Source organism: Strongyloides ratti (genome assembly GCF_001040885.1).
Source record: "Strongyloides ratti genome assembly S_ratti_ED321, chromosome : 1".
NCBI classification, from domain to species: Eukaryota; Metazoa; Nematoda; class Chromadorea; order Rhabditida; family Strongyloididae; genus Strongyloides; species Strongyloides ratti.
This window is the reverse complement of record NC_037307.1, coordinates 10,985,499-11,004,807: the sequence shown is the minus strand read 5'-3', so window position 1 is coordinate 11,004,807 and position 19,309 is coordinate 10,985,499. Positions and strand designations below refer to the sequence as shown.

General features: G+C 23.4%; 9 protein-coding genes across 9 annotated transcripts; 6 read left to right on the top strand and 3 right to left on the bottom strand.

Moving 5' to 3' along the window:
- Positions 1-55: 55 nt before the first annotated feature.
- Positions 56-1,874, top strand: SRAE_1000336900 (GH10531p; the record flags this gene model as incomplete). The annotated part of the gene is made up of 2 exons (XM_024650550.1): positions 56-1,621; positions 1,686-1,874. The coding sequence occupies 2 exons, from the start codon at positions 56-58 to the stop codon at positions 1,872-1,874; spliced, it is 1,755 nt and encodes a 584-aa protein (XP_024504317.1).
- Positions 1,875-2,066: 192 nt separating this feature from the next.
- On the top strand, positions 2,067-2,697 carry SRAE_1000336800 (CAP domain-containing protein; the record flags this gene model as incomplete). Its single annotated transcript, XM_024650549.1, has 3 exons — positions 2,067-2,174; positions 2,236-2,543; positions 2,586-2,697. 3 exons carry the CDS (start codon positions 2,067-2,069, stop codon positions 2,695-2,697), a joined length of 528 nt encoding a protein of 175 aa, XP_024504316.1.
- A 1,724-nt stretch (positions 2,698-4,421) lies between these two features.
- Positions 4,422-7,841, top strand: SRAE_1000336700 (Reverse transcriptase domain-containing protein; the record flags this gene model as incomplete). The annotated part of the gene is made up of 1 exon (XM_024650548.1): positions 4,422-7,841. One exon carries the CDS (start codon positions 4,422-4,424, stop codon positions 7,839-7,841), a length of 3,420 nt encoding a protein of 1,139 aa, XP_024504315.1.
- A 1,516-nt stretch (positions 7,842-9,357) lies between these two features.
- On the top strand, positions 9,358-11,932 carry SRAE_1000336600 (Innexin family-containing protein; the record flags this gene model as incomplete). Its single annotated transcript, XM_024650547.1, has 6 exons — positions 9,358-9,407; positions 10,271-10,547; positions 10,609-10,651; positions 10,709-10,766; positions 10,810-11,484; positions 11,602-11,932. The coding sequence occupies 6 exons, from the start codon at positions 9,358-9,360 to the stop codon at positions 11,930-11,932; spliced, it is 1,434 nt and encodes a 477-aa protein (XP_024504314.1).
- A 463-nt stretch (positions 11,933-12,395) lies between these two features.
- On the bottom strand, positions 12,396-14,153 carry SRAE_1000336500 (DNA polymerase eta; the record flags this gene model as incomplete). The annotated part of the gene is made up of 1 exon (XM_024650546.1): positions 12,396-14,153. The coding sequence occupies one exon, from the start codon at positions 14,151-14,153 to the stop codon at positions 12,396-12,398; it is 1,758 nt and encodes a 585-aa protein (XP_024504313.1).
- Positions 14,154-14,329: 176 nt separating this feature from the next.
- On the top strand, positions 14,330-15,382 carry SRAE_1000336400 (Tryptophan--tRNA ligase, mitochondrial; the record flags this gene model as incomplete). Its single annotated transcript, XM_024650545.1, has 1 exon — positions 14,330-15,382. One exon carries the CDS (start codon positions 14,330-14,332, stop codon positions 15,380-15,382), a length of 1,053 nt encoding a protein of 350 aa, XP_024504312.1.
- Positions 15,383-15,867: 485 nt separating this feature from the next.
- Positions 15,868-16,201, bottom strand: SRAE_1000336300 (Hypothetical protein; the record flags this gene model as incomplete). The annotated part of the gene is made up of 2 exons (XM_024650544.1): positions 15,868-16,038; positions 16,088-16,201. 2 exons carry the CDS (start codon positions 16,199-16,201, stop codon positions 15,868-15,870), a joined length of 285 nt encoding a protein of 94 aa, XP_024504311.1.
- A 1,068-nt stretch (positions 16,202-17,269) lies between these two features.
- Positions 17,270-18,289, top strand: SRAE_1000336200 (Hypothetical protein; the record flags this gene model as incomplete). The annotated part of the gene is made up of 2 exons (XM_024650543.1): positions 17,270-18,026; positions 18,111-18,289. The coding sequence occupies 2 exons, from the start codon at positions 17,270-17,272 to the stop codon at positions 18,287-18,289; spliced, it is 936 nt and encodes a 311-aa protein (XP_024504310.1).
- Positions 18,290-18,443: 154 nt separating this feature from the next.
- On the bottom strand, positions 18,444-19,294 carry SRAE_1000336100 (SH3 domain-binding glutamic acid-rich protein homolog; the record flags this gene model as incomplete). The annotated part of the gene is made up of 2 exons (XM_024650542.1): positions 18,444-19,175; positions 19,235-19,294. The coding sequence occupies 2 exons, from the start codon at positions 19,292-19,294 to the stop codon at positions 18,444-18,446; spliced, it is 792 nt and encodes a 263-aa protein (XP_024504309.1).
- Positions 19,295-19,309: the final 15 nt, after the last annotated feature.

Here is a 19,309-nt window from a genome sequence, read left to right as displayed (position 1 = left end):
AGATTTTTTGGTAATATTATTAATAATAAATATACAATTTATAACCAAAACATTAATGTCAAATGATGAAGAAAGGTTAGTTGTAGATTTATTTAGAGGATATAATCACTTAATACGACCTGTACCTAATACTTCAACTGAAGCACTAGAAGTATCATTCTCATTAGCAATGGTTTTATTAATTAATGTTGATGAAAAAAATCAAGTTATGCATACAAATGTATGGCTTACTATTGAATGGACTGATTATCAAATGCGATGGGATCCAAGAAATTATGGTGAGATACAGACAATTAGAATGTCACCAGATAGAATGTGGTTACCAGATATTGTATTATTTAATAATGCTGATGGAAATTATGAAGTATCTTTTTATTCAAATGTTGTTGTTTCACATACAGGAAAAATGCTTTGGGTACCACCAGCTATATATAAAAGTAGTTGTACTATTGATGTTGAGTATTTTCCTATGGATCAACAAATATGCCATCTTATATTTGGTTCATGGACATATAATGAAAATGAAGTTGTAATTAATTATAAAGATGGTAGTAAAATGGTTGATTTAAATGACTATAGTCCTAGTGGTATATGGGATGTTATGGATGTACCAGGAGAATTAATACATAAAAAAAGTAAAATAGCTTATCAAATAATTATAAGGAGAAAAGCATTATTTTATACTGTTATTCTTATTATTCCAACAATTTTAATGGCCTTTTTATCAATATTAGTATTTTATTTACCAGCTGAAGCAAGTGAAAAAATAACATTAGCTATCTCAATCCTTCTTGCTTTAGTTGTCTTTTTATTATTAGTATCAAAAATATTACCACCAACATCATCAACAATACCATTAATGGCAAAATATTTATTGTTAACTTTTATAATGAATATTATGACAATCTTAGCAACTGCTGTTATAATAAATATCTATTTTCGTGGTCCAACAACACATACAATGCCATTATGGGTTAAAATAGTTTTTCTCAAGTATTTACCATTATTTTTAATGATGACTAAACCTGAAAAAGATGTCATTATCAATTTATCAAATAAAAAAAAAAGACAAAAAACTATTGATATTAAATTAATGGGAAAAAATTCAATTACAAGAAAATTTCTTTTTAAAAAAAATACACCATTTAAAGGTAAATATTTTTCTGGTAATGAATGTATTGATACTTATACACCTGGAGAATTTATTGAAATGTCCTCAACACGAATACATCATCCCCCAACACCAACAAGAAAGGTTAAAAATGAAAAAAATGTTAAAGAAAAAAAAGGTGGATATCATAATTTATCAAAAAAACCTATTTTTGGTGGATATTTTGAGAAAGGAAATGATGAGATGATAATTAATAAAGAAACATATCTTGCACCATCACCTACACCATCAAAAATAACATCATCCTCACAGGATGATGATGATGATTCAATTTTTAGGTGTCAATCTGCAAATCCTATCAAAAGAAATGATGAGGAGGATGAGCAAAAAGTTAGGATGCGTTGTGAAAGTGAAGATATTCAATCAATGTTGAGTGAAGAAGCACTAAAAGCAATGACAGCAGTTGAATATATAACGGAGCACTTGAAACAAGATAACCAATATAAAAAAGTAATTTATCATTTTTTTTTTATAAAATATTATAAATGATTGAATTTTTTTTTTTAATTTTTAGATACGTGAAGAATGGAAATATGTATCAATGGTTATAGATCGAATACTTCTTTATGTCTTTTTTTCTGTAACACTAGGAGGAACAATTGGAATATTATTTAGTGCACCAAATATTTTTGATAATGTAAATCAAGCAGATATAATCGAAAGATTAAAAGCTCAAGCTGAGGCTGAAAAACTGGTTAATTAATCTAAACATATAATATGTTAATAAAAAAAACAATAAATTTCTTTTTTATATCATTGGAATTTTTTGTTTAAAAAAATTACATATGTTAACTATTAAAAAAATATCATGAAGAAATATTTTTTAATATTTTTTATTTTCTTTTTTCAAGTACTATCTCAGGATAACAATATTACATTATGTAATGATCATTTTATGACATCATATTTAAGAGATTATGTTGTATGGTATCATAATCAAAAAAGATTATCATTATCTACAAAAAATACTTGCTTACCTATAGCTAAGAAACTTAATGAATTGGTAAGAGAAGAAAATTTGTTGACTTTTTTTTTATAAAATAATTTTTTTTTTTTTAAATTAGACATATGATTGTAATTTAGAAAATACAGCAGTCAATGCTTCAATGTCTTGTAAATTAGAATTATATGATGATGACGAAATTGGTGAAAATCTTTATATGGGAAATAATGCATTAGATTATATTTATAACGTTAATGATGCCTTAGAAAGATGGTGGACACAACACATTAATTTAGAATCAATCTATTTTAATCATACTCATAATATTTTAAATTTTGGACAAATGGCATGGGCAGATAGTTTAAGAGTTGGTTGTGCTGTTAAAACATGTAACACCAAAACATTATTTATTTGTCACTACCAACCAAGGTATGATAAAAAAAAATCTCATTTATTTTATTTTTATTTTAGAGGAAATATTGTTGGAGAACCTATTTATAATATAGAAACACAATGCTCCAATGGCACAAATTGTAAATCATTTAATGGAAATTTCTGTAACAATATTACTGGATATTGTTAAAAAGATCTCTTTGAATCAAATAATGATCATATTTATAAATCGTTAAAAGTTATATTTTGATATACCACAACATTATAAAAATTAAATATTAATTTTGAATTTAATTGTAATTTTTTATGAGAATAAAAAAAATTAATCTCATATATTAAATATTAAACTTGAAAAACAATACTTTTTATTTTTATCTTTCTAATAAAACTTTGTATTACGTTGTTCCTCAATCAAAAGTAACAAATTATTAAAAAAATCATACAGATTAAAAGTTCATTTATACTAAACTTATTTTTAAATAATAAAAAGTATTTAATCAAAAAGTGCACTAATAAAAATTAATGTTTTAATATACAAGTTTTTCTACAGATCAAATAATAATTTGATCATTAAAACTTTTTTTAAATAATATATATACAATAGTAATAGTTATATAAGGGACTTCAAAACTTTTTTTAATAAAATATCAATCAGAATTATGGAAAAAATATTTTAGTAAATGAGATATCAATATGTCTTATCAATTAAATATAAAAAAAAACTTTTTTAATTAAAAAACTTTATATTAACATATAAATAAATATTTTGATAAATAATAGCAGTATTCAATAGTGAACCAAAAGTTAAATTTAGAAGATTTGGATAATAAGATAATAATACAAAAACGATAATTTCAAAAGATTTAAAAATTTAGAATATCTTACAAAATCAAAAAAGAATACCATATAACGTATCAATATTTTTAAATATTTTAAATTTTGAAAAATAAATATTAAATTTAATTAATTAAATCTTGAGTTATGTAAAAGAAAAGTTTTGCCTTGTACATACATACATACTCATAACACAATGTTATACATTTGACAGACAAAAAGAAAACTAGCGAATGAAATAAAATGGATGTGGGTGCTCTCTTTCTAGAAGTCGCCGGTTTATAAAACCCAGTTTGAGGTAATTATTGGATTCTGAAAGAATACTTTCAGTTTTCGAAATTTTGGAATGAAGTTGGAAACAGCTTCTAATATTGTGTTTTCTAAGGATGACTTAGTCAATAAAAGAGGTAGTTGCCATGACGTCACCAAAAAAGGTCTTTTGAATTCTGAAAAAATTAGAAAAATAGCAAAAGAATTAATTCAAACAGAAGTTCCTATGAGTAAAATTGTAAGAAATACCTTTTTGTATGTTAAAGTTACATTGAGAAAATTAATGAATATAAAAAAATTCATGTACCTGCTGTAAAAGACGCATTCGGCGGTTTATAAAACCCAGTTTAAGGTTATTATTGGATTCTGAAAACCATCTTTCAGTTTTCAAAATTTTGGAATGAAGTTGGAAACGACTTCTAATTTTGTGCAGATTCAAAATAATTTCACTAATAGAAAAGGTGATTATTATGCCGTTATCAAAGGCGGTTTTTTTAAATCGTGAAGAAATTAGAAAGATAGAAAATAACAGAAGAATTAATTTAAAATTCAATTGATTTTTATTTAAACAGAGGTTCCTTTGGGTAACATTATAGGAAATACTTTTTATGTATGCTAAAGTAACATTGAGAAAATTAATGAATATAAAAAAATTCATGTACCTGCTGCACAAGGTGCATTCGATGGTTTAAAAAACCGGTTTATAAAACCATTTCTCTTTTTTTGTCATCAGAGAGAAGGTGCTTTTTTGTTTTTTTTTATTGCACTTATTGCTCTAAAGAGAGGACCCAAGCAAAGAAATACCAGCATATGGAAACTAACCCTCGGCTTGGAGACCCGAGTGGAGAGGTGGTATCCAATGAACCTTTCCAAATGACCGAAAGAGGAAGAAAAAGAAAAATTTTGGAAGATATTAATAATATTAATCATAATAATGATGATATAACACCAAAAAAAAAAGATGAAAATTTGATGAAAATGGGTATTAATAAGACTTATGCTGAAATAGTCAAAAATAATGAAAATAACATTAACAAAAGTAATACAAAAGTAAGCAAAGCGAACATAAGATTTTGTAATCTGGCCAAAAAGAAACCAATTTCTAAACCTCCTAAAATAATGGCCAAATCTAAAAAGGTCATTAACCACTTGATTCCTGAGAAAAAGGATATTATTCATGGAAACTCTTTTAATTTAAATCCAAACCAAAGATGGATCATCTTCCAAAAACAATGCGGAAGAAAACAAAAAATTTTTAGACATGAATTAAGAAAGTGGACACCAATAGAAGAAATTGATTTCTTACTTCATGACAAACTCAAAGATCTTATGAAAATTTGGGATAAACCTAAAGTAAATCACAAAGAATCAATGATTACTTGGAGAAAAGCCTCAAAAGAAATCCTTATTGCAGGAATGATTACTAAAAGCTATGACTCAAGAAAATTTGATGACGAAGGTAATCGAATTGATAATATCATAAAACTACAAAAAGCATTAAAAAGAACAACTACTTTTCAAAAAAAAGTCAGAAATGACTTAAAAAAGAAAGGCAACAAAAATGCTGAATATAGAATCAGGCAAATAATCAAAAAAAATAAGAAAAAGTTCAAAAATATTGAGCAAATTCTTCATTTTAATGATCAAAGAATCACAAAACTTGGAGAAAGACTCAAAATAACAAATGATAAATATGAATATCTCAGAATTAATAAAATCTTTGAAAATAAACCATCTCTTAAAGTCCTAGAACAAAATAAAAAAAATATAGTTGAAATCTCTAAGGAAAAAATGCATGAATATCTTAAAGAATTCTTTAAAAAAGGTAATTGTGCTAAACCTCAAATCCTAAAAGAGTGGATGAACCATATGAAAAGTCAACAAGTTAATGTTACTCAAAACTATGAATTTAATGAAGAATATTTTGATGAAATTCTTAAATATTCACAAAACTGGAAATGCCCAGGAGAAAATGGCATCCCAATATTCTTGATCAAAAAATTACCATCTGCTAAAACATTTGTAAAAAAATGGATGAAAGGAGTTGTTGAAAATAGAATTCCTATTACTGAATATGACATCAAAGGAAATGCCTATGCCATTTTCAAAAAAGGTGATAAAAATATTGAAAGTAACTATAGATTCATCAATGCACTAAATAGCCATTATAAATTGTTAATGAAATACTTAAATAAATGTGTACGAGAGTGGTGCAGCAATTTAATATCTGATAATCAATTTTCAGGAAAACAAGGTTATGATGGAGCTTTAGATATTGGTATAACTAATAGAATCCTACAAGAAATGGGACAATTTGCACAAGGATGGTATGATATGCAAAAAGCTTATGACAGTGTTGATCATTCTAGACTAAAAATGATCATTAACAGTGTTAAAGAAATACCAAAACCCATAAGAAATTTACTATGTAAATTACCTAAAATGTATAAATTTTCTGTTGTAAATTGCTCACCTAATAGAGATGAAAATGGTAAAATCATTAAAGAAAAAAAGAAATCGTGGATTACAATGAAAAGAGGAATATACCAAGGATGCTCCTTAGCACCATGGTTATTTTGTTTATGTCTAGCTCCATTACAATGGAAAATGAAACAAATTATTGACCCAATTGATCTTTATGGACAAAAAAAAATAGATATTCTACTATTTATGGATGATATAAAAGGTTTTGGAAAAAACAAAAACGAATTAGATAAAATCACAAATCTAATAATAAATTATGGTAAAGAAATTGGTTTAACAATTAATAAAGATAAAACAGAATACAGTATACCTGATGAGGAAAAAATAATTCAGTACAAATATATGGGAGTATATGAAAATAACAAAACTGCGTGTGATGAAATCAATGCTGAACAATTATTAATGAAATTAGATGAAAAAATGGATAAAATATTCAATTCAAAATTAAATGTAAAAAATATTATCAAAGCAATTAATGGATGTGTTATACCAACTTGCACATATCTATTTTCACATGAATTTAGTGATGAGGAAAGAATCCAACTAGCTAGAAATGTAGATATTAGAATAAGAAGCTATATGAATACAAAAGGTATGAAACTTTCTTCCATCAGTAATGCTAGATGTTACTTACCAAGAAAACAACTTGGTTTAGGACTTCGTAGCACTGAAGTTGAAATGGACAAGGACACAATAAAAAATTTCATACATATAATCCTTTCCCCACATCTAAAATTTGCAATTATTCATGATGCTAATCATGGAAATAAATGGAGAAATAGAGCAATGTTAGCAGCTAATAAATATGGAATTAATTTACAAACTAATGCTGAAAATACAAAAATAATTATTAATAACAAAGAGTTTAGTAGCTTTAATTTAAAAGAAGCAAAATATAAAATAAAAGAATTAATTAATGAATTTTCAGATAAAAGCTGGGAAACCCACTATAAAAGAAAGAAAACATTTCCAAAAATAGCTAATGAAATGGAATTAGAATGCCCATGGCTAACAAATGGTAATATTACACCTGAAATCTTTTACAAAGCATCTATGTATCAGGATAATTCTTGTATAAAATTAAACTCTCCAGGAAATACAGAATCAAAATGTTTGTACTGTTATGGTAGAGACAACAGTAAACATATTATGGCTGACTGTACCAATGAGGAAATGGTTAAAAAAAGGAAAACTAGACACGACAAAGTATTAGAATCAATAGTTAATTCTATTTCTTATGAAAAAACAAAAAAATTCATTAATATGAAAAATTTAAGGAAAATCCATGAAATTAAAGACATTAAAGTTGCAGTGGACCAAGTAAATTACATAAATGGAGAAACAATTCACCATTCAAGACCAGACTTAATTATTGAAACTAATAACCAATTAATAGTAGCTGAAGTTAGTGTAGTAACTCCACTACATCTTTTATCTGCAAAAAAACTTAAAGAACAACGTTATACCATTAATGGTGAATCAGAAATTTTAGTACCTTCCGATAATCTACAAGAAGGATCTAATTTCTGTTCTTATCTCCAAAAAAATAGTGCAAAACAAGTAATCTTCATACCACTTATTATAGGAACGCTAGGCGAACTTGATGGTTTAAATCAAAAATGCTGGAACAATTTTATTCAATTATTAGGCTTATCTCCAGAACTTATATGGCGAGCAAGTAAAATCGCAACTGAACAATCAATTTACATAGTGGACCAATACATAAAAACAAAACTCAATAATTAAGCAAATTACTTTATTAATATTAAATTTAACTACAGAATCTCAACAATTCAATAAATTACAAAATGCTATAAGTTCCTTAGAACTTTATACTAACAAATTTATTCATTTTGGAATAACAATACCCAACTAAAGAATTCATCAAACTTCCAATTTAATAACAACTTCTCAAAAAATATTAAATTCTAAATATAATTTTATATAGATTATTTATTTATTTATTTACTTATTGTATCTTCCTCCGATCTAAACATTTACGGGTTGGTGAATGTCACCCAAGCAAAAATTAGTATAACATATATTTAATTAATTATTTGTTTTTTTATATTGTTACTTTTTTTAAAGCTTGTAAAATAATAAAAAATAAAAAATAAAAAACCCAGTTTGAGGTAATTATTGAACTCTGAAAGAATGCTTTCAGTTTTCAAAATTTTGGAATGAAGTTGGAAATGACTTCTAATGATGATTGTTTTTTTTTACCAATTTTTAGAGGAAATTTGATGTAAAAAAGAGCCTTCTTGTTGGATGTGATTAAAATGAAAACAAAACTATTAGGAATATCAATATGAAATAATTACCCTTTATGTAAGCTAACTAATAACAATAATAATTAATATGATTTTTTTTATAAAATAATAATATATATTTTTGCTACAAATTAGCAAACAATATTATAAATTATTATTGTTAATTTTTTCAATATTCATTGTTTTATTAGAATTTTTATTAAACCTGGACTTTAGTAAAATGTCCTATTTTTTCAAATTATCTAAAATTTTTCATTTTAATACTTATTATCAATAATTGAATACATATTCTAATTTAGCTAACATAAAGACTATATTCAAGATATCTAGAAAAAAAATATATGACTAAAAATATTTGAGATTATTAATTTTAAAAAGAAAATCAGGAATAGAAAATGTTAACAACAAAATAACTGATATATATTTTTACTATTAATAAAATATTGTAAATTTTTTGTTTTTTTTTTAAATATTTTTGAACTTACTTTGAGTTTAAAAACTTTAAATATCAAAGATGTAAAATTTTAGAAATGAGCATGTCTTATTTGTTAATAAAATACGCTAAAAATTTTACTTCCTTAATACACATTATTATATTAAAAATAAAGAATTAGTTAAATAAAAATTTAACATAATTCTTATCAACATTAAAAGTAATCTACAATTACATATTTATTCACAACCTTCTATAACTTTAAAATCTATACAAAAATTTAAGAAGATGTTTAATTATTAATTAAAAAAATAATCTTATAAAAGAAAATTAAAAAATTAAAATCATATATTTATATATATTTAGAGGGAACTTTTTACAAGAAAAACTAAATAATCTTAATTTCTAACAAAAAGATAATTACATACATTGTGGTATTATTATACAACATTTTTGCTTGTTCTTTAAATTAATTATAAATGAACGAAAAAATTTAAAGTTGAAAATAAATGTATCATTAAATGAGTAAAATAAAATACAATTGAAGACAATATATATAATGCTAATCGTTACTTCTCTTGATCAAGCAAAATCCAAGAACGAAGTTAAGTAAGTTTAAAAACATATAAAAACTTGTTAAACCTTCTTATATATATTTATGTATTTCATAATTTTTTTTAAATGTTGCTGTATATTTTACAAAAATATTTATTATCTTGTCCTATTTTATCATTACTTTTGTTCTTATTATTATCTCATTAATTAAAAACTTTCAAAAAAAATTTTTTCATAATTGGTCTAATTTTTAAAAATAAGAAATTTATCTTTTTAAAATTATTGTAAAATTTTTAAGAGGTATCATTTACCTACACAATTACTTTAATATATCATTATTTTACTTTTGTTAGTAGAAGTTTTTAAAGTTAATTATGTGTAAAACAGAGAAATAATTGTATTTTTAATTTAAAGTGGATTCTTTTATATTGTAATAATAAATAACTAATTTTTAAATATATTATTGTAATATTTTTTTCAAATAAAATAAATTAAAACTTAGTTATTAATAAAAAACACTTTTGAAGATAATTTTTTTTAAATAATCTAATTATTAATTAACAAATAATTATTAAATAATAATTTTAATTATATTTAAAACACTAACACATAAAGTATAATTTTTCTACCACTTAACAAAAAGTACTTGTTAAAAATTTTTATGACTTACAACACGTTAAAGATCTTAATAATAATATTTTCTGAATCTTAAACTTATCTTTAAATGTTTGAGTAATATATATACATACTCCTAAATATATATATATAACATAAGAATCTCATAAAAATACCATATCATTAATCTGGACATTTTCTTTGTTTAATATTTACATTATTATTAGTTATTTACAATCAAAGATATGTTTCACTTTTGTATATTACTTATATCAATCATTATTATAGTTTTCTCATTTTAGTGAAAATAATAGTAAATACGAGGAACATAATAACGATTCTGGTGAGTGTGGTAAAGAATTTTCTAAAGTTCAAAAAAATCTTGCTAAAGTTTCACAAGTACAAAAAACTATGAATATTTTGGGATCTGCTGTAACGGCAATTAAACCCCGTAATGATGATAGTTTTATTGATAGACTTAATTATTATTATTCTACTGTTATTATTATGGTTATGAGTTTAACAATTTCAGCTAAACAATATGTTGGCCAACCTATACAATGTTGGGTTCCAGGTGAGGTATGTCTTTATTTTTTTCTATAATTTTATAAAAAAAAAATTATTAATTTTTTTTCTGTAGTTTTCTAAAGCATGGGAACAATATGCGGAAAATTATTGTTTTGGTAATTTTTTTTAACATATTTTAAATTTAATAAATTGTAATAAAAAAAATATTTTAGTTCATAATACGTATTGGGTTCGTCCAAATGAAGATATACCACAAGATTATAATGAAAGGTTTGTAAAAAAAATATTTTTAAAAAATATATTTAAAATTTAGAATTAATAAACAATTAATTTACTATCAATGGGTACCTTTTTTAATGGCATTACAAGCAGTTTTTTTTTATATACCAATTCTTTTTTGGGGAGCAATAAATAGGATGTCTGGATTGAATGTTCCTAATGTAGTTAGATTAGCTGAGTGTGCTGCTGATACTGAGGAAGATGAAAGATCTAAAAATATTACAGCTATATGTACACATATAGAAGATTCTATAAGAATGCAAATAAATCATCGAAAGACAGCATCTCCATGTGAAAGAGTTGTCAAATTTGGTCTTTATGATGGTTCATTTATTAGAAATATGTATATAATTACCAAATTATTATTTATATGGAATCTTTATATACAATTTTATTTAATGAATCTTTTTCTTGGACAAAATAGTACATTATGGGGTGCTAGTATATTATATGATATAGCAACAGGTAAAAATTGGGAATATAGTGGAAATTTTCCTAGAACAGCTATATGTGATTTTAATGTTCGTGTTCTTGGGAATGTTCAACGATATAGTATACAATGTGTCTTAGTACTTAATATGTTTAATGAAAAAATATTTCTTTTTATTTATTGGTGGTTTGTTTTTGTTGGTATTCTTACAACAGGCGAAGCAATATTTTGGCTTATTAACACTCAAGTATTAAATAGAAGAATTGATTATGCTTCAAAGTAAGTATGACTCATTATTATTTATTAAGCTATATTAATATTATAAAAAGTATTATAAATAATATTATTTATTTACTTTTAAAACAAAAAGAAATATATATTTTTATTTTATTTTAGGCATATACCATTATCAGTAAAAGATAAAAAATTATTTCAAAAATTTTGTGATCAAAAAATAAATACAGATGTAATATTAATATTTCGCCTTATATCAATGCGTACTAATGATCTTATTGTTTCTGATGTTTTACAAATGTTATGGTCAATCTACAAAACTAGATCTCATTTAGATTCTGTATCTATTGCTTCAAATGTTGAAAATTATTCAGATGGTGTTAAATATACAAGTATAGAAAAATATTCTTTAAATAATATTAATCATAGATATAATTATTCAAAAAGTCCCCAATTTTTAAATAGTCCTGATACTGATAGTTTAATAAAATAATTTTATTATGTACAAAAAAATACTTATATATGTACGAATAATCATTTTTTTTAATCATTTTATATCTTTATGTTAGAATAGAACTTTTAAAAATAATAATTTATATCATTATATTAATTATTTTGATATTTCAAAATATTATATAAAGATATTTTTTTTATAACATATTAGTATTATGAAAATTTTTTTCTGGTGATTCTTTTTTTTTGTGCTTTAAAAAATTAGCATATTAAAAATAAACAAAAATTTATCAATAAACATTAAAATTCTATCAAAAATATAATTATCCAAAATATGTATAACTAATTTTAAAAATAAAATTAAAACTGTAAAGATAATTTTAATAAATTGTATCAATAAAACTAAACAGTACCAAACTCTTCTCTTTTATTTTCTAATGTACATAAAATTTTGTTTCAATGAATAAAAATCCGTAGAATGTCCTCCACATTAATATATCAGACTATTCATTTTTGGGATGTTTTGTATATCGAAGAATTGACATTTGTCCTTTTTGAATTTTGTTTTCTTTTCTTTCATTAAGTTTTACAAGCTTTTGTATATCCTTTTTAGTTTTTAGTTTGTTTTTCTTTGTTTTATCTTCCGATATATTATTTACAAATCCAATAACTTGTATTTCATCATCGGAAAAATCGTCTGATTTATTTTCTCTATTATCTTGATTTTTTTTCTCAGTTGAATTATTTACTATTTCATCACTATCAATGACAATTACTTCAATATCTTTGGAAGAAACATTTTTTTCCGTTACATCTTTATCTTGTGTTGTTTTTGATAATATCCTACTTTCATTTTTTATGTTAGAAACTTCCTTAAAACTATCATTCCATCCATCTTTTACATCCAATTTTCTTTTTCTACTTTCATTTACTTTACTGAAGAATGCAGTTATTGGAATTCTACTTGAAGTATCTTCAAATTTCGAAGCTGTAAATCCAATAACAAATATTTTATTTGTACCAAAATCAGGTATAGACTGTTTTAGATATTCTAGAGCAATTTTAGGTAAGTAATTTTCATAATCTACTCCATTCATAATTAAACTTTTTCTTTTCATTAATGCATTTTCATTATTAATTCCAATATTATGATAAAAAGCAAAACTTGTTGGCACTCTTTTACCTTGCTCTTTTTCATATTTTAATTTATTATGAAGATCTTTAGCAATACCCATTAAATTTTTCATAATTTCATTCAAATTATTTAAACCATTTCTAAAAGTTTTTGAACAAGAAACATCAGAATTTCGACTTCTTGCTTTAACTTCATCATCAAGACTACCATTTACAATTTTTCTAATTTTTTTAACCTCATCAACAGTAAAATGATCATATAAACGATAATCAGAAGTATTATCTAATTCGTTAATAGTTTCAATATTAAATTTTTCTACAAGTTGTTTTCCAAGAATACCACCAAATCCCGTAATCTCGACTATTTTAGCTTTTCCATAAACATTAGAAAATTGTTCTGGTAACATTATAGTCATTGCAAATGGTCTATGTCTTTTACAAACATATTTAGCAATCTTTTTTGAATAACTAACACCAACAGAAGTTTCATAATTAGTTTTTTCTTTTATCAACATCCTTAATCTAAAAGCTTCAACAAATGCTACATAAAAAGCTAATGTATCATTGTCCTCTTCATCAACAGCTCTAGAGAAACGTTCCATTAAATTAATTTTACCACTTTCCATAGTTTCTTCCTCATCATTAGTTGATGATAAAAAACATCGATCAAAAATGTTACTTTTTTGCATAACTTCATTAATAAATGGTTTCAAATCATTTTTCATAACATTTTTTACATGTTCTGTCATATCAAGATACATCTCATCTATAGATGCCTTTTCAACAATTGTACAACCAGAATTTTCTTTGATTACATTAAAAATTTTAACAGATTCCATTTCATATTTTGTTCGATCCGAACTATTTGAATGGGAACTTAATGGCATTCTCCGAATTTGGACACCATTAAAAATTTTTAAATCATTCTTATTCATTCCCCTTTTAATACCTAAATTTTTTGCTTCATATGAACATGCTATAACTTGCCCATCACCATATTGTGTTGACTGAAGAACTACAACAGGTTTCCCACGTATTGATGGATCTAAAACTTGTTCTGCTTGAGCAAAAAAAGCATCAACATCCAGTAGGCCAATATAATGATATTTTGTTTCTGTTACTGACATTAATAATAAAATATTTTAAAGTATAAATGATTATAAAAATTAATTAAAGAGGGAACTTTATTTTGTTATTGTGGTAGAAATGCATACTTATATCTTGACAATAAAATAAAATGAAAAACGTTTATTTTATATAAAAATGTATAATAAAAGATATATATTTTTATTTAATTAAGCTAATGAAATTTTCTCTAAAAACATTAAATATTATTTCAAAACCAAAAATAAATCCGCGGGTATATTTTGCAGGTATCCAACCAACCGGAGAACCACATCTTGGAAATTATCTTGGTTTTATTAAAAATTTTCTTCGTATTCAAAATGAGGAACCATCTACAACAAAAATATTTCTTTCTGTTGTTGATTTACATGCCATATCAACACAACTTTTTCCTAAAGAAATAATGAGAAATAATATTAGAAGTATGTTTGCTAGTTTATTAGCATGTGGAGTAAATTTAAATAAGACGGTACTTTTTAAACAATCAGATGTTTTGGAACATACACAATTATTTTGGATATTATCTTCATGTCAAACATTACCAAATCTTCAAAGGCAACCACAATATAAAGATAAAATAAATTTATATACTAAAGGTGATGTACCATTAGGATTATTATCTTATCCAGTTCTACAGGCATCTGATATTTTATTATACAAAACTACTCATGTTCCTGTTGGTGAAGATCAACTTCATCATATGAGTTTAGCAAGAAATTTAGCAAGAAAATTTAATGAAATTAATGAGATTGATTATTTTATTTTACCTGATGCTGTTCTTTCAAAAGCGCCTAGAGTCAGAAGTTTACAGAATCCTTTAAAAAAAATGAGTAAATCAGATGCTTCAAATATATCAAGAGTAGGAATATATGATACAGAAAATGATATAAGAAAAAAAATTCAAAAAGCAGTGACAGATGGTATTGGTGAGATATATTATGATGATAAAGAAAGACCTGGTATAAGTAATTTATTAACATTGTTAGCTGAATTTGAAAACACTACAATAGACGAAGTTAGTAAAAATGTTAAATCTCTCAATAAATTACAAGTTAAATCATATATAAGTGATAAAATTAATAAAGAATTACAACCTATTAGAGAAAGATATCATGAATTAATAAGAAATCCTAATGAAATTGATATTATAATAGATAATGGTAGAAAAAAAGCTAGTGAGGTTGCTTCTAAAACCCTTAAAGAAGTTAAAGAAATTATAGGATTTACATGATATAAAATTTGTTTTTTTTTGTTATTAGAAACTTTAATTTATAAAAAGTTATTTTTCTTTGTTATTATTAAGAAATATATTATATAACTTTTTCAATTTTATATATAGGATAAAAAAGTTCTTAGGATATCACACTATAATTTTTTCATTAATAATGATTAAAGTTTATTTTTTTTCTTACTTAATCTTATATAACTATGATAAATTTTATAGTTTTGTTGGTGAATTTAATAAAAATATTTATATATTTTTTAATAATCCATCTTTTATGATATTTTTAATACATTATCTTATTTCTTTTGATAATATATATTTGTATATCAAAATTAATAATAGAATATAAAAATTAACCTTATTCTTAGAAGATGTATAATTATGTAAAGATTAAAGTGATTAAAGATTAAAATATTCATTTTATTTATATATTTTTTTTTATCATCTTTCCATGTGCACGACATGATTATATACAAAAAAAATTAAGTAATTTAATTTGTAAGTTTAACATTTTCTTGAACTTTTGGTGCTTCTGTATCATTTTTTCCTTTATTACTTCCTAAAGCATATGCTAATGGAGCAAAAGCTGATGGTACGACGGGTGCTGCAACAACTGGTGCTGGAGCAGCTACTGATGCATATGTAGCAACTGGAGCAGCATACTAAAAAAAGGTATATGAGTTTATATTATTATTTTTTAATTAATCATACAGGATAGTAACTGGCATAAGCATAACTTGGAACATAACTTGGAGCATAGTAATATTGTCCTGAGATTGTAGCAATGATTGTAGCAATAACAGCGATAATAATTTTAGTATTCATGATTATTTTATTGTAAAAGTTCTAAGATTGAATGATGATTTTATCATGACTTTCTTCTTCCTTTAAATACTTTTTAATATTTGAGTTTATACTAGTTATTAAGTTTATTCTTAACACCAGTTTTTATTTAATCATTACAATGAAGTGCGAAAATCAGAAGAAATATTGTTTGTAAATAATTTATCTTGTACACAGAGGACAATTGTCTTCTTCAAATATGTAATAAGTTTTTGTTAAAAAATTTTTTTCATATACTTAAATTTATTGTTTCAAGAATAGGAGAAAGATATTATTTTAAAGTATTTAAAAAAAAAAGTTATCAAAGTGTAAAACTTGTTTAATTTCTTTTTATTTATATTGTATGATATTACATTTCACACGTATAGTTAGTTAAAATTCAAAAATTTTATTAAAAAAAAATTTTTTAAGTATCATAAGTCAAGTAACAGCAATATTTTTTATAAAAAATATATAATTATTTAATTTTTATCATATTTTTTTATTATGATGTTAGTTATTTATAATGAGAGAAAAAAAATAATATTTTAATGAATTGGTATATCTTGTTAAGATAAATTAAAGAATGCAAAATAAAGTATCTCATTTTCAAAGAAAAATAAGATTGTATATTAAGTTATGTAAGTATCAAGAGAGATGTTATCTTTTTGCCATAAATATGTATGTTAAATATATTTAAATTACTGTCTGAAGTTGTTTATTTAAAAAGGCATTTTGTATGTTAATTAACCGTTCTTCAAACAAATAAATTTTATCTTCTTTAACTTATGTTTTATCTTTCATTTATTTATATATATATTTATTTTTATGAATATCTTTTGTGGTAATAAAAATTATTTTAAATGAAGAGTTTATATTACCACTCTCATGAAAAATTTGATGTATATGTGATTATTAATATGTATCATATTTAGATAGAAATACTATAAGAAGTCATTTATATTTACATATATGATACTTTAAAAAAGAAAACTATATTTTTATTTTTAAAGTATTATCATTATTAAAATCAAGCTATTACATTTTATTTTTTTTTAAATACTTGGAAGTATGATAGAAACAACTAATAATTCTATTATTGGGTTAACTGTTAACAGAGAGTACTATAATTCAGCTCTTCTGAATACCTTAACATGTACATTATCACAAGGAACTATTTTTCATATAACTTATATGACAGCATACAAAAAACCATTTATAGTTCCAGGAAATATAAGGACAATTTTTTTAACAATAATGTTATTAGCATCATTTAATAATACAATAATTCTTCTTCTTCAAGGATGTTATTTTATGGGATATTTTAATGAAGGTACAATGTCACTTAAATTATCAAGTTTTTTTCAAGCATTTTCTAATTTGACATATTATCTTATATTTACGGCACCACTTTTTATAACAATATGGAGATATTATAATATTATTATGATTAAAAAATTAAGTACTGAAAATGCAATGTTATTATATATAATAATAACATTACCAGGATTATTTGTATTTATAGATAATATTTTTATATCAAAAAAATTAGCAATAAGTGAACCATTTACAATACGTTTTGATATATCATTAGAAATTTCAAGGATTATTCAAAAATATTATCAAACATTTTCAATAATTTTTTTAATAATATTTAGTATTATTTTAATTTATACACTTAATAAAATACATCAAACATTAAGGACATACAAAAGTTTAGAAATATGTGGTATAGAAATTTGGATAACAATAGCATACCTTTATCATGCAATAATTCCATATATTCATTGGGTTGTCACGACAATACTTATTTATTTAACAGAAACAGGTAAATTTATTATTAAAATATAATTTTTTTTTTTACTTTTATATTTTATATTTATCATTTAATAATTATTTATTATATTTTTAGAAAAAATAAATATACATAAAAATATATGGTTAGGAAATGAAATATTTATTGGAATTTTTGTTATACTTTTTCCATATACTTTTGTTTTATTTCTTAAACCATACAGAAAATTGATATTGAAGAAATTTTATTTATATAAAGAAAATGATACTTTATCTAGTTATGAAGTTCAACTTTAATCTAATTATATATTTTAAATATAATAAAAAAGCACAAAAAATTTATTATTTTTTTTTAAAAAAAAAGCATATTTAAATAAATATATTTAAAAAGTGGTTTAATAGAAATATGAGATGTAGTGAGAAAAACTTCAAAGAGTACTAAATTTTTATCTTATTTTTTTTTATGTGTATTGGATTCTATTTCTTCTTCTTCCTCTTCTTCCTCCTCTTCTTCTTCATATTCTTCTTCATATTCTTCTTCATTTTCATCCTCGTATTCTTCTTCCTCAATATCTTCACCTTCTTCATTATTATCTTCAGTGGCAGCAATTCTTGGAGCTAATCCTAATGTAAATGTAGCTTCTGTATCTTGACCATCAGAATTTTCTCCTTCATTGTCATCCACCTTAAATTTACCCTCATTATTTTTTATTTCTTTTTTTTCTACTTCCCTTTCTTCTTCCTCTTCTTCTTCATCATTTTCCTCTTCTTCTTCTTCTTCTTCATCATTATTATTGTCATCTTCATCTTGACATTCACCTTCATCTTCATTAATATCATCATTATTATTTTTTTCCTCTTTTTCAATAACACTTTTTTTACCATTTTCAATATTTTCTTTTTCACTCTCAACAATTTCTCTAGATGAGTCAGCTCTTAATTGTAAAAAATCTTCTAAATAATTACCCTCAATAGCTTCATGAAAATCATAATAATTTCCAATATATTGACCTTTAATAAAAAATTGTGGTGGTTTTTGTGGACCAGTAGCTTTATCATTTTTAACATTTTTTTTAAAAAATTCTAACTCTGCTTCATTACTCCTTATACAAATATCAATAACTTTATGTGGAACACCGAGACTTTCAAGAACCATAAGAGAACGTTGTATATGTTTACGTATCTTTAAAAATAAAAATTAATTATAAATTTTTAAATAAAAAGTAATATTTTTTTATATACCTCTGTATTTGCTGTAATCGAGGAGACATATACTTTTAATGGAACTTCTTCTGTTGTCATAGTTGTTAAAATAAT